Here is a 25,312-nt window from a genome sequence, read left to right on the forward strand (position 1 = left end):
ACTCTCTTTTAGGAGCTACGTTATTAGCATTCATTACTTATACTTAACAGTGGGTTTCATCATGACAGTTTTATGTACACACACACACACACACACACACACACACACACACACACCCAGCATATTCTTCTCTTTATGTATCTACATATGGCAAACTTCAATGTATAAAGTAGGTATAATGTAAGATTATAAAAAATAAATGTAATAAAATGAGCACTTACAGCAAACAGTACAGTTAAGTGCGAAGGTTATATGAGTGTGGTGGTTCTTTTTTCCCAGAACATATCACATTCCTGTTGTCTTCTTGAAACTGTATGTGATGATTCAGTGACTTTGTTATGGGGTACGGAGAGGGGAATGAGGAATTGGGTGTGTAGCTGGAGTTTTCTCCAGTCCTGCCCGGGGCCCGGCTATTACCTCCATATTTGGCTCTTTGTTTCTTTATTTAATAAGACTGTTTAGAAATTCATCTACTGGGGTGTGAGGGGCTGTTAAGGCATGTGTAAGCATTACTTTAACATGTGATATTGCAACATTGGTTTGATTAAACAGGTGGGTGCTGAGCACATAGCAGGAAGGGTAACTTATACAGTATGGATATACTTGATAAAAGAGATAATTCATGTTCTGGACAGGATGATGGACAGCATCATATCCCATCAGCTGTACTCAGAATGGCAATTTAAAATGTAACAATTATTTATTTCTGCCATTTTCCACTTGATATTTTTAGAGCACGGTTGACTAAGGGTAACTGAAACCATGGCCAACAAAACTTCAGGTAAGGAAGGAGTCATGAGTACAGACCATGGCATTAGGTATATTCCCATCATTGAGCAACCACTGCCACCTCTCTAGACCATCAGTCTATAGGATATTAATTTATTCCCAAACTTAATTCTGCATCCACTAAATAACATCTCCCCACTGGCTCGTCTCCCCAACTTTGTTAGCCTTCCATGCTTCTTCTTGTCTGTATTGTTTCACTCTTGATGTCACTAAGTGGAATGTTGTACTGTTGGTTCTTTTACGGTTGTCAACATCACTTGACATGGTGTCTCCAGCCCATGTTGTAGACTGTGCTAGAATTTCCTTACTCTTCAAGGCTGAGTAATGTTCGTGTGTGTGTGTGTGTGTGTGTGTGTGTGTGTGTGTGTGTGTGTGTGTGTGCACTGCGTGTCACATTTTGTTTAACTAGAAGACACTGGTGTTGCTTATCTGTGAATGAGGGAATGCAAACAACATTGTTTAAAGCAACAATAATGTAAATCTTTTATGTGGAACCGTTAAATCAACAAAGGAGCATCAGAATTCCCCCAAATGATCATTTCATGATAAAAAGGGAGATTTAAGAGGCTAACATTAAACTGTGCTTTCTTTTTTAAAGATGAAAATATCACTTGTCATTTTTATTTCAGGGCTATTTCAAGTCTGGGCTTCAGGTGAAAAAAAACGTTCTATCAATTACAAAATCTTATTGAGAGTTTTTTTTCCTAGTGGAGCCTGAAAGTTCCTCTAGTTTAAGCATATGTAATACCTGCAGGCATATCAATATGCATGTGGATATAACTAACCAGCCAGAAATCTGTATACATGGTAGATCCTCATTTGAAAAACAGCCAGAGTCTCAGACTTCAAGCTCAATCTTAACTTTCTTGTGAACTTCACAATGACTTATTTCTTTCCAGAGCACTTTCTGGAGTGTCTCTTTGTGGCAGGTGAGTTTGCATAGCTAAAGTGATCTGACTGGGCCAGATCTCTGAAAAAGAATATTTGAAAAGACAGAAAAATGCAGAGTGGTTTAACAAGCATGTGGTAGAGGGTCTGTGAAGTGTGAAGGGAGACGTGGCATGCGGCATAGCCGAGCGTCTGTCATTTTCTCCACCCACACTTACTAGCTTTGCCCTTTCACTAGGTCCACTAGGCATGTTGCTTCATCTTCAGTAGGAAACCTGTTCCTCCCTTTTTCTGAGTTAAATTTTAACAACATCAAAAAAAAATTGTCAATTTTGAATTTGGAGCCATGTGCTACTACTTTAGTTAGGAAGTCACAATTGCCATTAAAACAACAACAGTAACAACAACAGCAACAAAACAAAAGAAGAAAACAGATGTTATGGTAGAGGCTAGTATCCCTGGCACTCAGGAGGCTAAGACGGGAAGATCAGGAGTTCTAGGTAAGCCTTGGCTATAAAGGAGTTGGAGGCCAGCCTTGGCTACATGAAACCCTATCACAATAAAACAAAAACAAAAGAGATGGGGATGAGGAGGGGCAAAAGGAAAAACGAATAAAAAAGAGGGGAAGAAAAGAGGGGAGGAAGAATCAAGGTTGTATGCCATATGCATTCGATTACAGAAGATGCATATTAATAATCCCGACAGCGTTTTTGGTAGCTCCTCACTGATCAGTGCCTAGGTAATATTTCACCTGTGCAAATCACACCTACTAAGCTAAGTTCCTTATTTTCCCGCCTTTGACAACCTTCTTTGTACATACCTCAGATTTCTCTCCTCAGCTGACATGATTCATAGTCCTTGAGTTCTTGCTACTTGGCAAGTACCACTGTTGTCACATTTCTGTGTGGCTTCTAAGACTTTCAGCAGGAGCAGACACACAAATCCTATAAAATCAACCCCTACATATACATCTACAAGCATGTGTATCTGTTTATATATTTAAGATTAGATACACACAGGAGAGAAAACGTGTTTCATAGACAATGAAAAGAAGCTGAGCTTGTCTGTGAAGCCTTGTAATCTGTGAGGAAGGAGAATGGAGCTCAGGAAAGAGGACACAGGCTCCTAGTCCCTCACTGGACCATGCTCCAACCTTTGGGCTAGTGTTTTCTGTATTCTATCATGGGGAACTTACCCTGGCACCTTGTAGGCCTTTCATGGTTTCCTTGTACACTCCCTTGTTTCTTCCACCCATTCATCTCATTTCTCATGAGCCTTATCAATCCTTTCCATCCTCTTCCAGTCCTTGTGATGACCTCAGTTCTTTTCTGTAGTTGGTAAATGCTTGTCCATCTCTCATGACCTGTTTCTAGAGCTTTCTCTCAAACCATCTGTATCTCCATTCTCAGGTATCTCGATGAACACAGCACATTGCAGCTGAGCATTCCCTTACTCTGCCCCTGACCTTACTTTATACTGACTGCAGCAAGGACATTTTATTCTAGATTTAGTTATATAAAATTGATAAATAAAATTATAAATATTCATACTATACAATGTGAGGATTTGACATATGTGTACATTGGGGAAATGGTTATCCCAGTCAAATTAATGCAATATGTAAGAATGAGAATATGTAAGATCAGCCCTTGGCAAACTTCAAGTAAATGAGAGAGTTATTAATTATAGTCACCATATTGTACACTATTCCCCAAGCTTACATAATTGAATATATGTACCCTTGGGCCAATTCTTCTACTACCCTATCCACTTTGGTATCTGATTCCATTTACAGCTTTTAAGAATTTGATCTTTTGAAGTTCTTTATGTAATTGAAATCATGTGATTTCTGTCTTTATGTGTCTGGCTTGTATCATGTAGCAACAAACATCCTCTAGGTTCCTCCATTTTGTTGGAAGTGGCAGTATATTTTAGGGTGCTGACACACACATACATGCACACGCCTACCTACACGTACACACACACCACAACTTCTTCATTCATCTGTCTGTGGTATTCCGGATGTTCCCACGTCTTGGCATAATGAACATGAAATGCGGTTATCTTTCTGACAGATTGACCTCACTTCTTTGTAGATACGCCCACTAGTAGGATTATTGGATTGTGAGGTATCTTTATTTTGATTTTTATTTCCTGCTTGTCTGTAGTGCTGGCAGTTGAACCAGGGCCTTGCTCATGATGTCGGGAGCTCTACCACTGAGGCACTCTCCCAGCCCAGTAGTGTTATTTTCAGTTGTTTGAGGAACCCCCATCTCATGTCCCACAGTGACTGTACTGATCTCTCAACATCTACTTTTGCCTTTTGGACAGTAACCATTCTGACTGGTGTCATGTGCTACCTCCTTGAGCTTTTGATTGGTGACCAGTGATATGAAGTAATTTGCATTTATCTGCTAGGCCACTTGTGTATTTTATTTTGAGAAATGGCCATTCAGGTCCTTTGCTCTTTACAAAATACACTGACTTATTTTGTTCCTTATATAACGTGTATGATGTTAATTTCTTAGTGTATAGGCCTTGCACATGTTTTTCTCCCGTTCTCGGTCACCCTTATGTTTTATTCATCAAACCGTTTGCTAGGCAGAGCTTTGGAGTTTGGTGGAGGGCCACTTGTCCAACTTCAGCTGCTTATGCTTTGGGTGTCATGCCTGAAACATCACCACTAGTACCACTTTTTCTCTGTTTTCTTCAGGGAGTTTCATAGTTTTAATTTTCGTGAATCCATTTTACATTGACTTTTGTGTATGATGTAAAAGTCAAATCCCACTGTTGTAGGTGAGACTCCTGTTTTCCCAACACTATTTATTGAACAGTTATTGTCTTTCCCTGTTGTAGAATTCTGGTACCCCAGTGACAGACAAGATAATGACATTTGTGGAATTACATCTGGGCTCTCTACTTTGTTCATATGATCCATGTGATAGACAGCCCATTTTAGTCTGTGCTATATTGGAGGCAGGCATGAGCTATCATGTACATTTTGGGATTAAGATAGATGTTATTTGCCAGCTGTATGAACCAATGCAAACTACTTAACATGTCTGTGCCTTCTTTATCTACATACTGGGTAACAATTTCCATTAAATAATGACCATACTTAAGTAGCTACCAAAGTACCAAGTGCATAGTAGGCACTTTATATTATTTCTTTTTTCTCCTAAGTGCATGATTTGGTTCAGATAAATATTCACTGAATTTTTTTTTTTAGTTGAGCAATTATGTAGTTGAGCTATAACTGAGCAGCTAAATTTTCAGTATGGCAAGAGACAGTTTTGTGTGTTGTCTTAGGAATTTTCCTGCTATATAAAGATTGCAGCCTTGAATCCAGACAGACCCGCCCCATTGTTCTGACATAGCTGGGGAACAGAAGTGTTCCCGGCCTCTTGCATCTAGTTTCACTCACTGAGCAGATGCGAGAAGGTACGCCTCAGCTCATCACAATACACCAATTTGTGGCTTACAATTAACATTTATTTGATTATGGGGAATATATGCTCATAGTTTCAGGTTGGATTTTGTAAATTTATGATAATTGTTTTAAAAATTACTTGCATTGTGAAGGAAACTATAAGCAGAGGATCCAGGGCCCTCTTCTGACCTCTTTCATGCATGTAATGTGTATGCATACACTCATGCACAAACCTATACACTAAATAAGTAAATAAATAAATATAGATAAATATTCGTGTATGACCTATCTGTCCTAAACAAAACAGTGTGGTCACAATATGGGTATTGTTTAGAATGTTGTCAGCTCTGTATTTTCCACTGCTGTTCTGCATTGAGTGCAGCAAACACTTCATTAAGGAAGGCTGCACCTTTCTTTCAGGACAATTGGCTGAAGCAGATTTTGATATGTAGATGGTTCCTGTTGAAGTGTTTCTTTCCATAGAGGCTCTTCTTTATTCTTACCTCAAATAAGTGCATTTATAATTAATTATCCTAACATATATTTGCTCTTACATTTTTCCTATTCAGAGTTTTCTTTTTCTTTCATGTTTGTCTTCCGGAGACTATAGAGATGAGTTTTGAGTGAAAACTCACAATCCTGGTTGGCTGTGTTTCTTATTTTCATTCTTATCATAAATTTCAACTTATGCTTCTCTGATCTTTTATCATCCTTTCTAAGGACCATGAAAAATGGAAAAGCTATGGCAGCATTAATTATGTGCACATATATTATTTTTCTTCATAGCTTCAGAGTGCAGTGATGGACCCCCTGAGAGTAAGGATGCTCAGCAGCTTTAGGAATAACAAGTATTTTCTTTTCTTCCTTATAAAAATGAAATTCTTTCCAAATGCAATCATGTGCAAGCTCAAATTTGATTCAAGATGTTGGAAGTGGTCTGGAGGACAGGTCAGGGCCAAAACTGCAGCCCTGGACATCATATTCCCCTAACTTCCTGCTCTCTGAGTTCTTGGACAGATGCATCTGAGAACTGGAGCCTGGAAGTAATATCTACCAGATTGGTTCAGTTTTCGACACTCATTGTGCTTCTAAGTCAACGCCATGGTATGATGCCACAAGCGACATTAAATTAATTTTGTTTTAAATTCTAGTGTGACTTCTTAATTTTTTATTTAATAGTTTCATTTATTTTTTGAGATAAAAGCACTTTATCTACATCACTCCTGCCCTTTCTTCTTTTAACCAGCTGTTACATATATAATGTTCCTCAGATTTGAATGTATTGACTATACTATTACTGGCTTCTTTGAATTTTTGCAAGTTTTTAATTGAAACTTTAAAAAACTTAAAAATACTTTTATGTCTTTGGCATGCCCATGAATGTGCATGTTCTTAAGTATGTGGGTGCACATGTTTATGTCAGTGTGTGTGCATGTGGAGGCCTTGAGGTTGACATCAGAGATTTTCCTCAGTCATTCTTTATCTTATTTACAAAAGCAAGGTTTTCATTGAACCCAGATCTTACTAATAAGGGCAGTGTAGCTATCCAGCTTGCTCTGGGGAATCTCCAGTGCACTGGGATTATAGGCAGATGCCATGCTTGGCTGGCTTTTACATAGACTCTGTGGTCTGACCTCCAGTCCTCTCTTTTGTGGCCAAGTGCTTTATCTAGTAAGCCATCTCTCCAGCTTGCCTTTATTATTATTATTATTATTATTATTGCTATTTATGGTTTTTGAAGCAAAGTCTCATTCTGTAAAACATGCTGGCCTCAAATTTATAGCTGTCCTCCTGCCTGAGCCTTTCACATGCTGGTGTGCACCACCATGCTTGGCTTTATTATTAGTTCTTAAAGATGACTCCAATCTCTTTTGCTTAAAAGCAAAAGCAAAAAGGAAAAGAAGGCACAGTTCTTAGTAATAAAGATTGATGCTGTGAGAACATTATTTTTGAAAGTTAATTAGATTGTGATGTGGTGCTATTGTGTTCCCCAAAATATTGCGTACCCTAATAAACTTATCTGGGGTCAGAGAACAGAACAGCCACTAGACAGACATAGAGGCCAGAAAATGGTGGCACTCACACCTTTAATCCTAGCCTTCTGGAGGTAGAGATCCATCTGGATCTCTGTGAGTTCAAAGCCACACTGGAAACAGCCAGGCATGGTGACACACGCCTTTAATCCCAGGAAGTGATGGCAGAAAGCAGAAAGGTATATAAGGCACGAGGACCAGGAACTAGAGTCGGTTAAGCTTTTAGGCTTTTGAGCAGCAGTTCAGCTGAGACCCATTTAGATGAGGACTCAGAGGCTTCCAGTCTGAAGAAACAGGATCAGCTGAGAAATTGGCAAGATGAGGTGGCCATGGCTTGTTCCGCTTCTCTGATCTTCCAGCATTCACCTCAGTACCTGGCTTCAGGTTTGATTTTATTGATAAGACCTTCTAACAATTCATGCTACATTGTGAATCTTAGCTAGATAGAAAGTGTTGATCTTTGCTTATAATGAATGATTTCAAAATAAGCAAATGACTAAAAGTAGAGAAAACCCATAAACGTTGAGGTTGGAAATCACCAGAGAGGTGGGATTGTGTGTTTTCCCCACTATCTTGGAAAGGTTCATTGCTATGAACATATTGGCATAGCCATTATGTGAATACTGCAATCATCAGGAAGTGATGGAGATCCCAGAAAGAGAGGACTCCTCCCATCCTGGCACTGGGAGTGAAACCTAGGGCTTGCACACACTGTGCCCATTCTGAGCACCACTGCACTGTTTAGTGGCTCTGTGTGTGTGTGTGTGTGTGTGTGTGTGTGTGTGTGTGTGTGTGCGCACATGCCTGCAAACTTGACACAAGCTAGGGTCATATGGGAAGAAGGAATCTCAATTGAGAAAAATATCTACATAAAATTGGCCTTTGCTCAAGTCTGTGGTGCATTATCTTGATTAGTGACTCACGTGGGAGGGCCCAGCTCATGGTGGGCAGTGCCACTCTGGACAGGTGGTGCTGGGTGGTATAAGAAAGAAGGCTAAGGAAGCCAGGGGACACAAGCTAGTAAGAAACATTCCTCCATGGCCTCTCTTCCTCGTTTGCCTCGTTCCTGCCTCGTTTGCCTTCAGTTCTTGTCCTGACTTCCCTTCATGATAGACTGTGAGCTATAAAACAAAACAAAGCCTTTCCTCCCCACGCCGCTTTTGGTCCCGATGTTTAGCACAGCAGTGGCAATCAAAGGACAAACACTGACCTCTATCCCCAGCCCTAGAGGGTCTTTGTCTCGACTGCCCGCTGGAGCAAGTGATGCACCTGCTACACAGTTGCTATTGGCTACCGCACAAGGGTACATTTCCAGCTTTGGCTTTTCCACCGTGTGACTGAAACTTTCAATCCCAGCTCTACAGCTTTGTTAGTAAAAATATGCAAGTGATATTTCCTACATAAAATTAATTAAATACTGCTATAGGATGGGTGATACGTTGAGTCTAAATGGTTTAGATGTGACCTTGGCTCATTTCCCCTAAGATCTAAATCTGGGGTCTATGTGTCTGTTAAGATTCAATGTCTTTCCCCTGAGCTAAAGATGGCTTTTGTCTGTCCTGGCATCCACATTTCTTTCCTTTCTCTGAGGTGGTGCTTATCTGTTCTTCCTAGAGAGTTGGGCAAAACAGACTTGGTACTTATCTTCAAAGAGTCCTGGGTGGCTGGCACAACTTCTCTGTGTGTATGGTTCTATAGAGGGCCTGCACATGCTAGGGAGGGCTTCCACTGTACTACATCTCCAGCATTCTTTCTAATTTTTCGCTTTTTTTTTTTTCAGACAGGGTCTCACTACGTTGCCTAGGCTGGCAACTTGATTTCACTCTATGGCCTAAGCTATCTTGTAATTTGACATCTTCTTGTCTCAGTGTCCTGAGTAGCTGGGATTACAGGCAGTCACCACCATTTCTGATGGCATGAAGTTCTTGTCTTAGCTGGACTTGGTTGTATCTGATTGAGCAGTGGGATCCTGACCCAGGACTTCGATATTGGGTTGAGGGGTGAATTAACAATCTTCCCCTAAACACCAAAGTTGTCAATCCAGGGTACAGAGACAAGTTTGCAGAAACAATGCATAGATGGAAGTGGGGATGGGGGAAAAGGGGGAGGAGACCTCTGAGCTTCTTAATTTGGGGTTTACTTTGCTTACCTTGTTCCCATTAATCACCCTGCTCTCTACACCTTACTTGTCTAGAGTCAGTTTCAGCTATTGCCACTGCTGCTCTTCATCAAAAGATACCTTTGGCTCTTCCATTGTGTGCATGTGGACAGTTGTGATATACCATCTACTACACTTGTATGCCCTTTTAAAGTTTTTTCTCTTGGGACAGGGTCTCACTCCACAGTCTGGCCTGGAACACATAATCGACCTTCCTACATGCTGGGATTACAGATGTGTACCGCCATTCCCAGCCTTAATATACATACTTTTACTTGCCAATTTTTGCCTCAGTAAAACTATTTTAAAAGATAATATTCATGAGATGACTGGCCAATTTAAAGGTATCCTGAAGTGAAAGAAAAATTTTAATTCAACAATCTGTTTATTAAAAATATTTCTTAAAAACAAGGATTATCACTGATGTGAACCTATAGGCTTCCCCCACCCCCAGAATGGTTGCAGTAAAATAAAACCAACATAGTTCCTGTTCTGTCCACACAGAGCCTTATCTGTGTTCTCCAGATGTTGGGAGCCACTTCCATTTCTATGTCCCCATCACACATATTTGACACGTTGTGCTCACTTCCCCCTTCAGACTGCGTTGCTTTGTAGTGTTCCCATAAATAGCCTTCTTTATCCCGGCTCCTATGGCAGTGATCTGAGAGCAGCGTGGGATCCTTTCTCCTTTAGTCCCATTGTGGCAACTGCCATTTCAAAATTAGAATTAATTACCGAGACAGGGTGTGCTGTGTAACTTTCAATGACCCAAATCTCACTGTAGACAATCCTAGCTTGAGCTTATGGTGATCTTCCTGCCTCTGCCTCTAGAGCTTTGGGATTGCAGTCCTGCACGAGCCACTGTGTTAGCATGTTAAGTTGTGGTATGACACACATAGCATAATTTAGCATGTTAATCATTTGTAAGTATGCAGTTGGCGGAGATAAGTGAACTCACGTTGTGCAACCCTCATGTCCAGTTCTTGAGAACTTTCTCATCTTGCAATATTGACACTGGCTCTCTTGAACAATGGCTTTCCATTTTCCCCTCCACCAAGCCCTTGGCAAACAGCACTGTGCTTCCTTCCTTTATGGATTTGCTTACCACATCTAAGTGTGATCATGAATGACTTGTCTTTTGTGACTGACACATTTCACTTAGTGAAATGTACTCAAGACTCATCTGTATTGTAGAATGTGTAGAATTTTGACTTTCTTATGTTAACATTAGTCTCTGACCTTTTTCTTTCCTGGTTATCCCTTCTTTACTCATTGCAGAGAGTAAGCCTTCACTGCTGCGCTTGAGCTATTGAAACAACATCTTAACAGCTCTCTGGAGAGTCTCTTCCTGCTTCCAGATTAAATGCGTGCTCATCTTTATAAGCATGGCTTTCTTTTGTGTTATAGAACATGAGATAACCATGAATAAGTTGTCGATGTAACACAGAGACTGTGCATACTATTCTTGTTAGAATCATTGCACTCTTACCTGGTAACTTTCTACTTAAGCCACCTGCTACTTTGTATCTATAGCTGTAATCATGTTAAGACTCTTTCAAAAGCTCCCATCACATGCTTAAATTTATGAGCCATCATTAGCCAAGGGCCTCTATTGCAGACAGTCATGTAACTTTTTCCATGTTTGTGTCCCTGCCCCCTCCCTTTTTCTCTGCCTTCTACTCTGTCTTCTCCTTTCCCTCCCTTCCTAACTCCTTCTCTCCTTCCCTCCTGATTTTTCTCTCTCCCCCTCACTTGTTAATTCCATCTTCTAATCCCTATAGAATGAAATTTTCAGCTTTCAAAATCTATCTGAAGATGCTGTGTCTGGCACAGGTCACCTTCATTGAAACTTTGCAGTTGCTACAGCATGTTATACTGTAACTCTTAAACAGTTTGACTAGAGATTATGCTATACTACGTAGATCTTTCCTAACTCACTTATTTCTTGAAAGCCCTTTCTTACAGCCTCATGCCAGCAGGTCAAGTGTAAGCATATATATGTGTGTGTGTGTGTGTGTGTGTGTGTGTGTGTGTGTGTGTGTGTGTACATACATATTAGGACATCAATATTTTTGTGTTGGTAGCATTTTATGTTAATGTTGTAATAATAGAATAAATTATCCATACACTATGCAACTTTTCAGATATAGTTGTCATTTTCTGCCTCACCATTGTTTCTAAACCTTTAATTTGCTTGAAAATGCTTTTACCTTTGTAAATAATTAAGAAAGCCATCAGAGCCCTCTCTTCCTCTTGAACAGCACAGAGGGGAGGTTTTTGATTCAGTGCATATTTAACCTAGTACCATCCTAGCCTTCGAAGAACCTGATCCATCTGTTGTCATTAGACGCACATTCAAGGAAGGAGGGACAAACACCACTTGCCTCGGTAATATTGGTAAATAGACAGAGAATGCTGTCACTACCGTTGATGTGCTAGTTCTCCCACATAGAGTTGTGCATGTAGCAAGCATGTAGCTCAGCCCCATAGAGTTCCATTTCCATTGAGCCGCTCTGGACATTCCGTGTCTTTTTCTGAATGTCATTAAACTCTAGGTCATTTTTGAGTGGGAGGGATGACTCTTAGACTTCCCTTTGATTCCAATATGGGTGGATGGGATGGCCTCTGCCTGGTCCTGATTTCTTCCTCTTCCCTTTGAAGAGCATCACAGTAACTGTAAATGTCACATAATGCAACAAAAGCTAAGGCACACATTTGAAGTCCATAGAGGGATCATGTCACACATGTGGCAAAAAGTGGATGTTATATAATCAGCTCCATTTAAGGATTGTGTCTTAGAGTTGCAGCTTCTGATAAACTCCAAAACATAAATAACAACAGAGGGCTGAGGGTGCAGGTGGTGGGAAAGTCCTCACCTAGTATCACAGGTCCTAGGTTCAGTTCCCAGCACTATAAAAAAAGACATGAAAATATCAGAGGCCTGCCCTGGTGGGTTTATAGTCCAGTCAGAACATCTTGGCAATTACAAATATGTGGGTTTTACCTTTCTGTGGGACAGTTATCATTGAGCCAAGACCTGAACACTGAATAGAGGTTACAAGGCAGAAAGGGATACAGCAGGCTTTCCTAGGAGACTAAATAGTGTGTGTGTGTGTGTGTGTGTGTGTGTGTGTGTGTGTGTGTGTGTGTGAAGTCTCCAGGGGAGAACAGCCATGCTTTGGGGCTCTGGGTATCTCACAGCAGGCAGTACAGAAGAGCAGAGGGCACAGAATAGGAACAGTTGATGGGAAACAGAGCTGCAGCCCTAAGAGTGGTCAGTGGAGCAAAATGTGTCAGGGCCCAATTTTTCATGCTAAGAACTACAGAATGAACCCTGGAGGAAGCTACTGAAAGTTTAGTCATGGAAATGCTGTGGTTTACTTTTTTTGCAGTGATGTTTCATCTGTACTGCAGAGAATGAATGAGAGGAGGCCAAGACTATTGCCGTGTCCAAATATTTGCACAGAGTTGTGCCTTCCCTTTATTGTACCGTTGTTCCCAGGAGCTTTTTAATACCCCTTAAGTGTTCATGGAAGAATAAATAATGGCTTAATCAGTAAGTGCAGTAGAGCAGCAACCTGAGTGTCACAGAATAGCACCTTTGACCCGAGATAGAGCTTGAGAGAGAGAAAAATGGGCTAAGCATATTATCAAGAACCATGCTCTATGTGAATGAAGGCAATGGACATGCGTTATGAAAAAGGATATAAAGCTAATTGCTTCTCTAGTTTTACCTCTGCCATGTAGATAAATGCACAAAATACATTCGACAGTGAAAGTATAAAATCCACTGTGAAGCTTCACAGCTTCTATGTCAAATGGCTACTCTAACTATAGAGAAATTCAATACTAAATATATACTAAATTATAAGTTTTTGGGTCTGGTTACTTTGGGTGCGTGATGTTTCTTATTTGTAATATTTTTTATAAAGAAGTTTAAAATAATTATAAAAATAAAACAAAAACATAAAAGAGAGGAATCATGTTCTATTGAGCTTATTAGACTTCAAGGGATAATGGGAAGGCAGGAGGCAGCAAAACTTTCAGATTTCTATCCTGAGCAGTTAAGTGGAAGATGGTAGAGAACAGTGGAATCTCCTTCCTGAGATAAATAAAAAAGAAAGAAAGAAAATTGGGGAAAATCTGTAATCGTGAGTTCCATGGTATTACATATGTATTAATATGTAATTATGAATAGTAACATATAGCATATTTATGTGCACACACATTGTTTTGAGCCCATGAGGTGCATGATTTCCAGTCAAGCTATGAGAGTAGATACTATTTTTTGGGAATTTTTAGGAAAGCAGATGCTTTTCAGAACACAAATACTTGGCAATAGATTGTAGAGGTTGTTGAAGTTAGATTTGGATTTAACATCAGATAATAGGAACAAACATTCTTCTACTTCATCCAATGTGAAGTCAAAATAAAGATGAGTCAAGTGAGGTCCACTCTTGGATTTCCCCTAAGTCACAGCATAGAGAGTCTTCCAGTATCACTCACTTTGTCAGCTGACTTTAAGGAATCTACTGAAGGCCATGTGTGGAAGTATATACTTTCATCCCAGCCCTCAAGCGGCAGAGGCAGATGCATCTCTATGAGTTCCAGGTCAGTCTGGTATTAGCAGGGAGTTCTAGTCATGGCTACAAAGTGAGATTCTGAATCCCACAAGAAAATCTAACTGAAGCTGGGCCGGCTGAAGCATACCTGTCACCCCAGCACTTTGAGGTGGAAGCAAGAAAACCAGGAGTTCAAGGCTAGTCTCAACTATATGGTAAATTGTAAGCCAGCCAGAGCTGCATGAGACCCTTTGTCAAAACAGGGCCAAAACAAAATTCAATAATGCTTCTTGGCATATGTATCTTGTCAGCCTTGGTTGTAAATTATGGGAGTGTAAGGATCTTCCCCCTCTATTTATTTCTTATACCTACTGAGTAATTACTCTCTAGAGTAATCAAATGAGTTCAAGTATGAGAAAAAAATACCAGGCAAAAGCTAAGTTTATGGCTAAACAAAATGCAGATTTTTGAGACTTATAAATTCTTTAAAGTGGGTTCATTTATTTTTTTCCTGTGAGTTATACACAAATATTTGCCCATAGTTAGGCAATTTATGGTGAGTTACTGTTATTTCTTTCCTGTGTCCATCTTTTCTCTTGGGTCAAAACTAGAGAAACTACTGACATTTTTGAGACTATTAAACACATATTATACCTTTATTACACATAACCATGCCCAGCAGTAAGACTGACTGGGAAGTACTCATGGCTTTTGAATCCAGAAGATCAAAGCTTATGGGGTTGTCAATAAGCTTACTGGTAGGTACATTTTTAACCCTCTGAAATATCTCTTATTTAATGACTTTCTACTTTAACCACAAAATGTCAAGATATTTATGTTCTATTTATTGCTGATTTCTCTTTTGCTATTTTCTCCCTTCTTTTTGTATCATGCCCACAGCAGCTGTTTCCCTAACCCCTCACCCCAACCACAGGCTTTCCCACGCTCAGTCTTGATCATTAGGGTGGCAGATAATAGACACACATCGGAACTGCAACGAGGCCGGTCCCCAGTCCATAGGGTTCCCAGAGAGGACTTTCATTTATTTTGTTCTGAAACAAGGTAGCTGTTTTTGCATGAGTATTCAGTTTACCTTGGGTAAGCCCTTGGTTTTCTCATATTAATTTCTCATTCCTTCCTGATGTGCTGACAGACTGCTCTTGGGTTCTCTGGAAGTGTGAATGAAGTTCATGGGTGTTAGAGATGGAGGCAGAGACAAAGGGGCAGTGTGGACTTCAATTTTTTTTCCTTTTTTGGTTTTTTGAGACAGGGTTTCTCTGTGTAGTTTTGGTGCTTGTCCTGGATCTCGCTCTGTAGACCAGGCTGGTCTCAAATTCACAGAGATCTGCCTGACTCTGCCTCCCGAGTGCTGGGATTAAAGGCGTGCACCACCACTGCTCAGCCTGTGGACTTCAATATTAAGTGTAAACATCATTGGATCCAACTCAGATGTATAAAAGCTTGTGCCTGAATATCATATTCAGTTTCCATGGTTTTAATTTGGTTTTCTATCTGTCTATCTAGTCCAGTGTATCTGTCTGTCTGTCTGTCTTTCCATCTGTCTATCTGTATTTCTACCCCTTCCCATATATGACTGAATAGTCACAGTTAAAAATAAGTATACAGTTAAAGATTCAATAAACATTAACTAAGCACCTACTATGTGCCAAGAATAGAAGGAATAACATGTTTGAATATAAGGAAATTTAAAGTGCTCTAGAAAGCATCAGAATATTTGGCACAGACTGACGTCAAACCCAGCACGGTGTTGCACACCTAACATCCTACCACTGGAGAAGTGGAGGTGAGGGAATCAGGAGTCAAGCAAGGCTGGACTGAGCCTCATCTCGTGCTGTTTCAAACCATCACAAAGAAACTAACAGAACTTAGGGTTTTATTGGTGTCTACTTTCAGCTACATGAGTTTTAGATTTCTTGATAAGAACTTTCAATGTAGGAGGATCTCCCAGATTGGTTTGTGGATGTTTGTAAGGTCATGTTTGTGCACAGGAGGAATGAGTGGCTCAAAAAAAAAAAAAATCCCACTTTAGGATATCAACACTCTTGGATTTAAAGACCTGGTGGCATTGGCAGCTCAACAGTATATTGAACAAACAAAATGCTGTTTATTTTGCTTTTCTCTAGAGAGTGAGGCACTGAAAGAGACTTGCTTTCCTATGAGTATTTTTAGGTTACTCCCAGCATCTGCTTAATACATTTGAAGTGCTCAAGGAAGAATAAAGAATAAATAACAGTTTGGCCAAGAAGTGAAATAATGAATAAGAGATGCATTTGAATTTGTAAATTTAATCTAGATATAATCCTCCAGTGTATGAGTGTCTATGTGTGTAGCTGTGTAGTCTAAATTAAAATAAGACAACAATTAAACCTTCAAGAAGAATTGATAGCCTGCCATGATGTGCCACGAACTAGAACAAATATTTTCTAAAGATAAGACACTTGAAAGCACATCAAATGTAGCGGGTTTTTGCTCATACTGTATAAACCAACAAGAGAGGAACTGTTTCTGTTTGTTTGTTTTGAGACAGGGTCTAACACAGCCCAGGCTGGCCTCAACCTCAGTGCTTAGATTTTAAGCTTCTTAATCTCATATCTTCTCCCCTCATGTGTTAGGATTCCAGGAATTGCCACCATTGCAGGCTAGAAGAACTTAAAATTTCACTGGTGTGTATTGTGGTTATATATTTTTAGGGCTTTCTCTGAATGCTTTGAATATTTATTAAAGCTACCAAGAAAGTAAAACCAAACAAAAATGACTTACTTCTTAAATTTATAGTTTCTAGACAGTTCTTTAGATGATGTGATTTTGATATTTTTGTGCTAAATATTTAGTTGCTCTGATAGTCATACACATAGGCTGAATATAAAATGGAAGGCTAGCATTAATTGCTTTTACTTTAGAAAGAGCTCAGGGCTTTTTGTGATTGTAAAATTATTTCAGTTCACATGAATCCTACATTTTTATATTAAAACTAGAAAGAGGTGATTTTTAAATTTTCCTTGCAAATTTATCTCTTTCTTTTGTATAAGTGTATCCTAATAAAGTTGGTTATTTTTATGGGAAAGAAAGCTTTCAAAGATGTGAAGGTTTAGTTGCCTTATGCCCACTGTGAGGTTTCACACTTTCCTACAGGAGCTGATGCTGAACCAATTCTGTTTACTGAGCTTTACTTCTGTGCTTTGTAGATCAGTACTTAGGAAAATGACTCATGTGGCATTGCATGACATTCCTTATTAGAATCAGTTTATCCTCCCTACTCCCCTCCAAAAACAAACAAACAAAACAAAACAAAACAAAACAAAACGACAACAAAAAAACCCATAGCTCACAAAACCATAGCTCACAAAAGTACTGTCTTTTTTTTATTAAGGAATTTTTAAAATTCATTTTACATACCGATCACAGATCCCCGTTTCCTCCCTCCTCCCACCCCTCCTGCCTTTCCCCCACAACCCACCCCCATTACCTCCTCCAATAAGGCAAAAAAGGTCATTTCAAGCATATTTGAATGATTTTTTTTTTGTTTCACTTTGAATTTTTAAAATAGCTTTATTTGCAAAAAGCGTAGCAGGTTGCTTTATTGCTACTGGGACTTTTATCCCTTCACATTCTCATGAAACAAGAAATAGGAAGCAAATAGGAAGCAAAGAGTAAACTGAAATCAAGACTGCCCCCAGAAACCCTTACCCTCCACTTTTCTGGTGATGTTTTTATAACTTTTATTGTTTTCATAGAAAAAATTTTAATGTAATTACATTTAAACAGTCATCATTGGAACAAGAGACCAAAAACAAATATAAACAATAACCAAAAGTATTTTTTAATTGTCTCTAGTAGATATCTTAAATATATTTCAGTGCTTTTCTATTTTATAGTTTGCATACATAGGATATAATTAATCCTGCATATTTTTAAGTTACATTTGCAACCATTTTTTATACTGTTCAAGTTTATGGACAATATTTGTATGTTTCTTCTTAAAATAAAGAAGTATTTATGAGTATGCATGTGTGCCTGCTTCTGTGTACGTACACTATGCAGGTGCAGGTGCCCTCAGAGGCCATAAGAGGGCATTAGATCTCCTGGAACTAGAGCTATAGATGGTTGTGAGCCATCCAATTGTAGCTGAAGTTTTACTGTGTCCTGCCTGGTCCGTAACCACTCAGACCCAAGTAAACATACAGAGGCTTATATTAATTAAATCTGCTCGGCCATTGGCTCAGGCTAATTACTGACTAGCTCTTACACTTAAACTCAGCCCATTTCTGTTAATCTGTATGTTGCCACATGTTCTGTGGCTTTAGCTGTGTGCCATTACATGCTGCTCCCTGGACAGTGGGCAGGCATCTCCTCCTCAGTTCTGTTTTTTCTTCCCAGAATTCTCCTTGTCTGCTTATTCTGTCTGGTTACTGGCCAATCAGCATTTTATTTATCAGCCAATCAGAGCAACATATTCACAGCATACAGAACATCCCACAGCACCTGATGTGGGTACTGGGAACTGAAACCAAGTCCTCTACAAGGGCAGCAAGCACTCTTAATTGCTGAACTATCTCTTCAGCCCCTTCATATGATTCTTAATGATTCTTTTAAAAAATCTCTCCATGTTGGGCAGGTTTATTATCTCTGGGTTTTCACCATTAATGATGTTATTATGAATTCTTGTTTGCATTCAGTTTTTTTCTAATACAGTTCATTTGTATAAGTGGAGTTACAGATTAAAGAAATTAAACCTGTGCTTTACAATAATAGGTTAAAATCTGATCATTGCAATTAGAAAGGGATTCTTTTAATCACTTCTGAGCAGTGGCTTTTTAAGAGCTGCTACTGAGAAGAGAGAGCAAAGCATGGATAATACCTTTTCTTTTACATCCTTTTCTGTCAAATGAAACTTTAGTTTTAATAACAAAGATGTATTCCAAAATGTTAGTTTTTTGGATAAAGTAAAGCCAAGATGCTTTAACTTCTTGAAGCTAATCTGTATCTGGTGAGGAATGGTTTATTAACAAATAAATAAATAAAACAAATAAAAATGCTCACCAAAAATTTTCTTAGACAAACAAGGGAAAATATTTAGATATTGGTGACAATTTGGGGAGACCAGGACCCCGTTTTGTTCTCCTTCTGCTCTTCCCACAAAGCTTGCTGTATTAGTTACTTTTATTGTTGCTGTGACCAAATTCCTAAGAAGAAGAAACTCAGCAGAGGAAGGGTTTGTTCTGGCTCACAGTTTGAGAGGATACAGTCCACCATGGTGGGGAAGACATGGTACAGGGGATGAAGCAGCTAGTCATTGTGTTCATAGTCAAGAAACAGCAGCAGGAATTGGAGACACACTATATGGCTTTAAGATCTTCCCCTAGTGACTTACTTCCTCTACTGAGATTCCATTTTTCTAAGTTTTCACATTCTACCTAAACAATTCCACTAGCTGGGGGCTGAATGTTCAAGAATGTGAGTCTGTGAAGGACATTTCACATTCAGACCCTAACACTTAGTTATCAAATGAAGTGGGGGCTTCAGGGAAGGGAGTTTACTGCACTACAGAAAGAGACGACCAACCATGCCATGCATGCTCTTGGCAGAACAGGAAGAGAAGAAAGGGTAGGGAACCAAGGCTTGATAAAAAACTGTGGTGTGAGTCACATCTGCAAATGCCCCCATTTCTCCATAATCCATTCTTAGGAGTCAAGTCTCAGAAAAATGTTCCCTTCACAGATTTACAGCATCTTTAATGTGAAAATCAGCTGATCTGTCCCTTTATGATGAGAGACAACCCAGGCCATTACATGTTCTTATTGCAGACATCAAGGGAGAATGAAACCCAACTGGTAATTACAAATAGGATTGGCCATGAGTAATGCTGGGTCAAGAACTTTCAACCTGCCTTTGGAATTTACAGGCATTTACTCCAGTTCTACATCATGTGTTCCAAGAGCCAGGCCCCAGGTAGAGGCTTGGTCACATGATTTTCCAGGAGCACTTCCTGGTAAATCAGTACTTATTTTTCATTGTTGTTTTGAGCATGTTCTCAGAGCTTAAAATTTTGTTTTTGTTTTTCCTGATCGTGCACCAAATTTATCTCTAGAAACATAATCGTCTAAGTGCTTCTGGGTTAAGATGCAATCTTTTCACTTTGTCTTCAGAGGCCAGTGAGATTATTGGGCAATAAAAGAGTGAATGTCTTACCTTGCACTTACATGTCCTTAGTGTGGCAGGCATTTGGACTATACTTCGATGAAGGAGAGGTGCAGGATATGAAAGGTTCAACTAGTCTCAAGCACTAGAACCAAAAAATTCCAAAGGCAAACAAACAAACAAACAAACCATAGCTTTTTTTCTGCTCATTCTATTCACCTATGAGCTGTAACACAGTTCTGTGGGGATAAAATAGAGGACATTAAGGTGGGAAGACACCAATTGTGCTGATTGATAGACTACTCCATGAGGTGAATATGTATGTCCTGTAATATCTGAAATCACTCCAAATGTCCAATTAACCACATTAAAATATTGTGGCATTGATTTCTGACATGCATTCTTATTCTCTTCTAACCCCCACTTCTAGCTACAGAGGTTGATTTCTCATTTTTGTTTGCCTTCATGTGCACATAATTTTAATGTTTTGATGTTCACCAGCCTTTTTATACCAACAGTAGCCCTAACTTTGATGATCAAATTAGTTAATGTTTTTATATGTCTTTATCAGAGTTAAATCTATGTCCACAGCAAGTAACTCCAGGCTGTGAGGCCATTCTATTGGCTATGAGTTTGTTGCTTCATTGCAGCCAAGTTAATCTGTAGAACTGAACAATTATCTAGCCGTCTGCTTTGAGGGTTTATTACTTGGCATGAAATAAGCAAATAGCATAAAGCACTTGTTCTTCTGTGTGCTTCTCAGAGTTTTTATTGGTAATAAAAAGGGGGAGAAAGAGAGACTGGCTCACTTTCTTGCTTGGGAACAGAGTCAGCTTCTAACCTTTGCTATGAACAGGAAGTGGGAGAGGTGAACCAAGGCCTGGCTTTGTGGCCAGGCCAGAGCACTCGGTGTCCCCAAGTATGGCATTCAGTTTTCATGTCTGTCTGGCTTCCCAGTCCTTGAATAACTGTTCTTTAAAGTTCTAAAAACAGATTGGTCATGAGCAGCGTAAAGTGTGGGTAAATATTTGAAAAAACCCTAGTCTTCGGAATAGCCTGTCTTGGATAACCTGCCTCAGACGGTTAGAAATGTCTTTGCTTTTATACCTGAAGTGCAAGGTCTTGTTAACACGATAGTGCAAACTTCTCAGACAGTAGCAGCAAAGTTTTGACTTCACTTGTGACTTTAGATGAAGCTGTTGCTGTATTTACTTTTAAATCTTCAGGATTAAATCACTACGAACTGTCTAGTCTAATAAGATGACAAGCTAGCCCTGAAAGTGTACCCTGTTTTTGGTAATTATAGATGAGTATCAGAAGAAGAAAAAAATTAACATGGTTTTAATTAACCTTTCATTCAATTACATGTTACAACAGGTTACACATTATAATATACATAGTATCTTGCTTTAAAAATTATCTTTTTCTTATCAGAACAAAAAATCAAGTCAACTTTACTAAAGACTCATTCTTGCCAAGATCTTTTTCTATAAATATATGTGGGAGGGTATGACAGGGGCTTTGTGAGATGTCGGAGATAATTGCAGTGTCATCATTGCCTTCTAGCCAAGACTGTACTGACTTACCTTCCTTTCAAGATAATGAAGACAAGCAGATTTTGTTGAATAGTTTCAATAGTGGCATGTATGTGAATATTTTCATATCTAAGAATAAATGAACTTAAGAAAGCAGCCCCAGTTCCTGGTATTACCATCCATTGCCTTAGAGATGATTCTTTTAATAAAAATTTCATTTTTAATTGTCTGTACAAGTGTGTATCTGTGTGTGGGAATGTGCATATGAGTCCAGGTTCCCACTGAGGCCAGAAAAAGGGTGTATCCTCTGGAGCTAGAGTTAACAGAAAGTTGTAAGCCACCATGTGGGTGCTGGCAAGAAGACTTGGTTCTCTGCAGAAGCAGCAAGTGCCCTTAACAGGAAACTGTTTCTCCTGCTCCTTGGAGACAATCTTGGAAATATAAAGATTAAATTTTAGTTCTAACATAACATTTAGGTTCTAGAGTACATTATTTTATAACATGAATGCCTTTATCTATTTTGTTATGCTAATTATTAATATAATTCGGTGTAATGATACTATATTCCAGAACTCTAGAAATAACTGGAATTAGTAGTAATCAAAGCTTAACTTGATTTTAGTTATTTTTTCTATTGTCTTGACCAAATTATGATGCTGAGGGATTTGAAAATAATATAACTTTTCATTATCAAATTACACTTAATAGATATTTATTAAACTTTTGACAGGGTGTATATATTTGAAGTATGCAGATGGAATATATACAGTTTAAACACACACCTTATAAATTGTGCTGTCTTCAGAGCTGTGAAAGTTATTAAAATAATGGCATTTAGATGTATTGCTGTCCCATGATTTTCTTCAATAGTCCTGTGTGATATGAGTTTTAACCTGCTTTCTGGGTGATTCCCATTAGAGTTGCCAGGCAGGCATGTCTGAATAGGAACACACCCCCAACTCCTGCTTGTCTCTTGCTTTTACTGTCTCTTTTCTTCATCTTATACTCTTGATTTGATACAATTTATAAGTGTGCCAATTGCGGGGAAGCATTAAAACATGGTATCCCTTAGCCCAGGCTGTCCTCGAACTAGCTGCATAGCCCAGGATGGCTTTGGATTCCTGATCTTGTGCTGCAATACAGGTGGCTTCCACCACACTGAGCTTAAAAACTTCTTGTGCTATGGTGTCTGTCTTAGTTCACCTCCTTCTCTGGACCTTAACTGTTTCACGCTGCGCATATAGCTAAGATTAAAGTGTTCTCTTTAAGAGCACCCTGTCTGCAATGCCTTGGACTTGTTTCTCTGTGTAGCAGGAAACAGCCACCTGCACCTGGACAAACAAAAACAGACTTTCAGATTCATTAATTTTGATTTAGACGCAGTGATGAAGGCGAAGTGGCCTCCCGTGGGAAGTGTCAGAGCTAGTGCGTGGCTGAGCTGGCGTCTGCTTCTCCTGTGTTTTCATTGCCCAGTGCCCTCTTAAAGCTCGGGCTCCCAGTGTAGCAAGGGATCCCAGGACAGACCTTCAGCTTCCTGTAGCCTCCTGGTGTCATGCAGGGTCAGCTGGCTGGGATGATAGGCTCTTCAGTGAAGACGTATCCCAAGGTAAGGCTCAGAGTTGGAACTAGAAGATATGTGCTGGAGACATGGAGTGAATTCATAATAAACATAGAAAATACCAGATAACAACTGTAGCCCATGTGTGCTGCAGTCATAGTGCACAGAGTCATGAAGGAGAGAAACCGTGCCTTTCTGTGCAATGGAAAATGCGTGAAAGATGATGCAGGTTAGAAATAGAAATTGTTATATTTTTGCATATTTCAGTATAATCAGTCACAACTTTAGTATTACAATAAATAGATATCACTAGAGTAATATTTAAAAGGCAAAATAATTTGAGCTTGGAATTCTTACTATTTGATAGTGATTATATTTGTTCTTGTAGAATAGATACACGATTTGGGGTTGACAGGAAAAAGCAGGAAGGAGCATGAAGGGAAAAAATACGCTGCAGTGAAGGGACATACAACCAGCAACAAAGAAATCTGCCTCTTTTGTCTCTGGATGGTGGTGATTTATATCAGGAGACCTGTCTGTCTCCCCTCCTTCCTTCTTTTCATTCACTTACAGGGTAGCTTTCCATTTCAGCAGGGAAAGTGTTCACTGATTGTCAGCACATGCAGAGGAGCACACATGAATTACTATTTTATAGAGGGAGCATGAATGCATGCTCATGATTTTATTTTATAAGACAATTGTTCCATTGTAAATTGTAAATATAAATTCACAGATAAATCCAGAGTGATGTACTCCTGTCTGTGAGAAACAAAGAAATGAAAATATTTGGGACATGGTGTGGAATAAAGTTTGCACTGCCTCGTGGGTGATTTACATGGCTTCTGAAAGACATGTGTCTGAATATGTACTTTCTGGAAAAGCATAGAAAATAGGTAATTTTCTGTTACTATGTCATAAATAAAGTAACTAATGATGAATACTGATAAATTTGAATGGTTATAATAATAAAAATATCACAGAATCTTTGAGTTAAAGACATGACTTAGCATTTAAGAGCACTTGCTGTTCTAGCAGATAACCTGGGTTTGATTCCCAGCACTCATGTGACATCTTACAATCATCTTGAGTTCCAGGGGATCTGATGCTGTCTTCTGCCTTCATGGGTACCAGGTATTTGTGTGGTTCACAGACATACATGATTAAGAATCGGTAATTCTTTAAAAATAAAAACCCCAGAATTTTAACAGTAGCTGAGCCATTGTAAGAACAGTGGCTCCCCGTGCCGTGACAGTCGGAGCGCATCAGGACCTCACCACTTGGCGCTCTTTTTGCTTTGGCTTTGTAGAGCATAGCAGCTGCACTCGGAAGCTGAATCGGAAAGGAGGCAGGGCCTACAGAAGTGCTGGCGAAGAGGCTGTTTTACTCTTGTGTTGCACTTAGTTGTTAACAAAGGTGACAGCCTGTGACACTCTCATTTAGAACAACTCTAACATGCATGATTTTAGGTAACATTGGGTTATGAGGAACACCCCCCCCCCCCCCCACACACACACAGTCGCACATTGCCTAGAGTCTCAATTCTGAATATTTAGATAGGTATGTACTGGGGTCAGCATAGGTGATATGTATAGTGTAGAGTGGTAACATGCATTCCTGGAGCTGTTTTGTTTTTGTTCACAGAGCAAGGTAGAGACTTGCATGAGCCAGAGAGATTTGTTCCATGGGAGGATGGAATATGAAAGAGGAATTTATTATTCTTGTGACGTGGTCTCGAACCCAGGGCCTTGCACATGATAGGCAACTCTTCTGCTGCTGTGTCACATCGCCAGCCTGGTGCTTTGTCTTGTATTCCTACTTTGATAATTTTTCACTGTTCTTTTCTTCTAATAGAATATTTCACTTTTTAAAAGTAAAATTGCATTACAATGTAAAGGTTATTTACTTTGCTCCAAAAAGCTTTGCAATTTGTTCATTGACATGGATGTGTGTTTGCATGGATAATTACACATAGTGTTGATAGTTGAAATGAGCCTGCACGTAGGCCAGACATTGTTATGAGCTCTTTGCAGATATAAATATTTGAATTCCTTCAAAAGTGAAAGTGAACTTCATGTTTAGGAGGGAAAATAGGAAGTCATACTTACACTGCCTACGGCCTGGTTCTGTTGCTTGTGGCCCCCTTTAGTGATTCTAAAGCTAATATACATGCATTTTAAGATAATATTATATTATTATACTT

At 39.3% G+C, this 25,312-nt stretch overlaps 1 protein-coding gene across 5 annotated transcripts in view; it reads left to right on the forward strand.

Annotated features, from left to right (window-relative positions):
• Pde3a (phosphodiesterase 3A) overlaps positions 1-25,312 on the forward strand; it is a 284,628-nt gene that overhangs the window by 29,476 nt on the left and 229,840 nt on the right. The window contains exon 1 of one of the 5 annotated variants that reach the window (XM_052720555.1): positions 23,045-23,160. The exons of 3 other annotated variants lie outside the window; for them this stretch is intronic. In XM_052720555.1, coding sequence (XP_052576515.1) covers positions 23,107-23,160 — 54 coding nt within the window. In that variant the 5' untranslated portion in view covers positions 23,045-23,106. Of the gene's footprint in view, positions 1-23,044; positions 23,161-25,312 lie in introns of those variants that run through there. One more of the 5 variants, XM_052720557.1, reaches the window with a different exon arrangement.

This window comes from Peromyscus californicus, unplaced genomic scaffold (genome assembly GCF_007827085.1).
Source record: "Peromyscus californicus insignis strain IS unplaced genomic scaffold, ASM782708v3 Scaffold_6__1_contigs__length_162567912, whole genome shotgun sequence".
NCBI lineage: Eukaryota > Metazoa > Chordata > Mammalia > Rodentia > Cricetidae > Peromyscus > Peromyscus californicus.